General features: G+C 27.2%; 2 protein-coding genes across 7 annotated transcripts in view; both read right to left on the bottom strand.

Moving 5' to 3' along the window:
• The window catches only part of LOC108753926 (sentrin-specific protease 8-like), a 2,248-nt gene extending 1,010 nt beyond the window's left edge, over window positions 1-1,238 (bottom strand). The window contains exons 1-2 of one of the 4 annotated variants that reach the window (XR_001939675.1): window positions 911-1,238; window positions 566-810 (exon numbers count right to left, since the gene is read on the bottom strand). Coding sequence is in view for 1 of the 4 variants with exons in the window: in XM_018495920.1 (XP_018351422.1) it covers window positions 33-40 (8 nt within the window). In the remaining 3 variants the exon portion in view is untranslated. Of the gene's footprint in view, window positions 1-32; window positions 160-565; window positions 811-874 lie in introns of those variants that run through there. The other 3 variants (XM_018495922.1, XM_018495921.1, XM_018495920.1) reach the window with 3 other exon arrangements.
• A 591-nt stretch (window positions 1,239-1,829) lies between these two features.
• Window positions 1,830-2,371, bottom strand: part of LOC108753924 (F-box only protein 21-like) — a 7,053-nt gene continuing 6,511 nt past the window's right edge. For 2 of the 3 annotated variants that reach the window (XM_018495919.1, XM_018495917.1), the window contains exons 9-10: window positions 2,170-2,233; window positions 1,830-2,071 (exon numbers count right to left, since the gene is read on the bottom strand). In XM_018495919.1, coding sequence (XP_018351421.1) covers window positions 1,923-2,071; window positions 2,170-2,233 — 213 coding nt within the window. In that variant the 3' untranslated portion in view covers window positions 1,830-1,922. Of the gene's footprint in view, window positions 2,072-2,169; window positions 2,340-2,371 lie in introns of all 3 variants that reach the window. The other variant, XM_018495918.1, reaches the window with a different exon arrangement.

The following is a 2,371-nucleotide window of genomic DNA, read 5'->3' on the forward strand; positions in this document are numbered from 1 at the left end:
GAATGTTAGAACAAATGACATATTACGAATACCTATACATTACAGCTTATATTCTGTCAGTAGAATAATCTGATAGCAGATTGTCAACAGAATCTGTCATTCTATAACCATTCAAATAGAATATTATTTTTTATTCAACACCGATAATTTATGATTCAATTCAATTCTGCCCTGGGAGAGATATATATATATTGCATAAAATAATTAAAACTTAAATTGTATAACTGTCATTTATTATCTCCATATTAATTTTGTCAGATCCTTAATAAATCGATATTGATAAAGTTTTTATGTATTGTTTAAAACTTTAAAGGAGACATTATATCTCGAAGAGAGATCAAAAATACATACAATTCACTACTTAGATATATTTACAAAGAAACTTTGCAAGACTGACTGAGGCTGTAGTCAAAGTTTCACTACAAATGTTTAATGAATCAATCAAAAGAAAGAATTTTATAAATTGACTAATATAAAAACGCTTTAAAGCATTTGTAGCATCACATTGACCATACTCTGGATTATTCTTGATCCATCTTTATTAGATAATAAAAAAATCGCTCCGTACATAAATATAATACATAAATAAAATAGGAAAAAGGCAACAGTTTTTAAATTTCATTTTTGAGACCCTTGCAATGTATAGAGAATGTATGAACTTTAGAAGATTAAAATTAATAAATACTCATCAAATTTCGAGTAACTTGGTCACCGCCAGCTAATGATTACGAAATAACAGATTCTACTCGATTTCTACAATCAATCTACCATCACATTTTACACAGATCCTGTTGCATTTCTGCTGGTATTCTGTCAAAATAATTTATATCAAACAACTTTACAAAACATGTCTTCAACAAATCTGGGTATATACGTGTGTCAAGATGCGAGAATCAAAATGAATAGTCACAAGTGCTCGTTTCTTCTTCCGTTATCAATGCCTGTTCCGTTTGGATTGTACTATCTTTTCTTCTTTCACCTTTTTTTTTCTGGAAATACGTATCCTCTGTCTGAATTATTTATATTTTCTTCTGTATATAAGATATAACGCGTGTTAACGAGTATCATGACGGTGTTTTTAGAAATGTATACATTTCGACGTCATGGCTTCTGATGGCTGCCTCTTATCACGTGATCATGGGTTTGATATATTTTAAATACATTCGTAAGAAAACTATCTCCGATTTTCCTGTTATTTTGTACATATGTTCATGTATTCTTATACGTAGAATTTATTTTGAGAAGAAAAATCGTCTCGTGTAAGTTCTATTTTTTTTAATTTTTAAGTTTTTGATGTCGGTAAGTTAGAAAATGATAATTCTCTATTTATTTTTTGTTTTAATCAAAAACACTTATTTATCAGTATCTATTAATTTCAATCTTAGTTTCATCCTTATCTATTTTTTAAATAATTCTTAAAACAAAAAGATAAAAAACAAGTTAAACTGAGATTAAATTGATACAAAATAGAAATAGACATAAAATTGGAAGAATTAATCGCTGATTAAGTTTTGTTAAAGTTAAGTTTTGCTGAAATCACTTTAATAAGATTCTTTTAAATATAAAAAGTAAATCGCGCTTTGTAATGTACATAAAATATATATTTATTAAATATATTTATGTACAAGTTTAATTTTTTCTCCTTATAAAAAATATATACATTGTTTAGAAAAATATTGTTTTATAATAATCATCACAATTTTCTTATTTTTAAAACAATCTCTTCGTACTAGATTTCTTCCTCTGTATCATAAATAAACGTTCAGTGACTAAAATATCGCAATTTTTTTTTTTTTTAATTAGTTATGATGAGATTATTTTATAATGATTTGTTTAATGAAAAGCGTGCTTTACAATTTTTAATTACAATAGTATTTTAGCAAAAAAGACTAAAGGTGTAGATAATAAACCATTTTTCTTTATTAAAGCCCGTCGAGAACAAGTTCGTCGAACATATACTGTCTTTTTAATACTTCGTTAGGTACATAATGGGTCCTTGCAAATCTACAAAAATATCGGCCAATCTCGTTGTGCTCAATCCATCTTGGTGGACACGTCTCTATTAAAGAATCTAAAATAGAAAAATATTTTTATCGCACTTATACGCATATAAATGACATCATAAAAGTACATGTGTATACACAAGCACATCTAGTAATCTATTTGTACCTTCGGGAGCATAATACTTATTACCGTCTTCACTAAGAATAAAGTAAAATGGTTGTAACACACAATTAAATTCTAACATATCGATTATCTTCAGTTCTGGATTAGATAGATCTCGTAAATTATATCTTTTATCCCATCCAATAATCACGCCTGTATAATTTGGCACATATTTTTTGAAAGTCACAATCATTCCAATTGCATA

The sequence above is a fragment of the Trachymyrmex septentrionalis genome, unplaced genomic scaffold (assembly GCF_001594115.1).
Source record: "Trachymyrmex septentrionalis isolate Tsep2-gDNA-1 unplaced genomic scaffold, Tsep1.0 scaffold73, whole genome shotgun sequence".
NCBI classification, from domain to species: Eukaryota; Metazoa; Arthropoda; class Insecta; order Hymenoptera; family Formicidae; genus Trachymyrmex; species Trachymyrmex septentrionalis.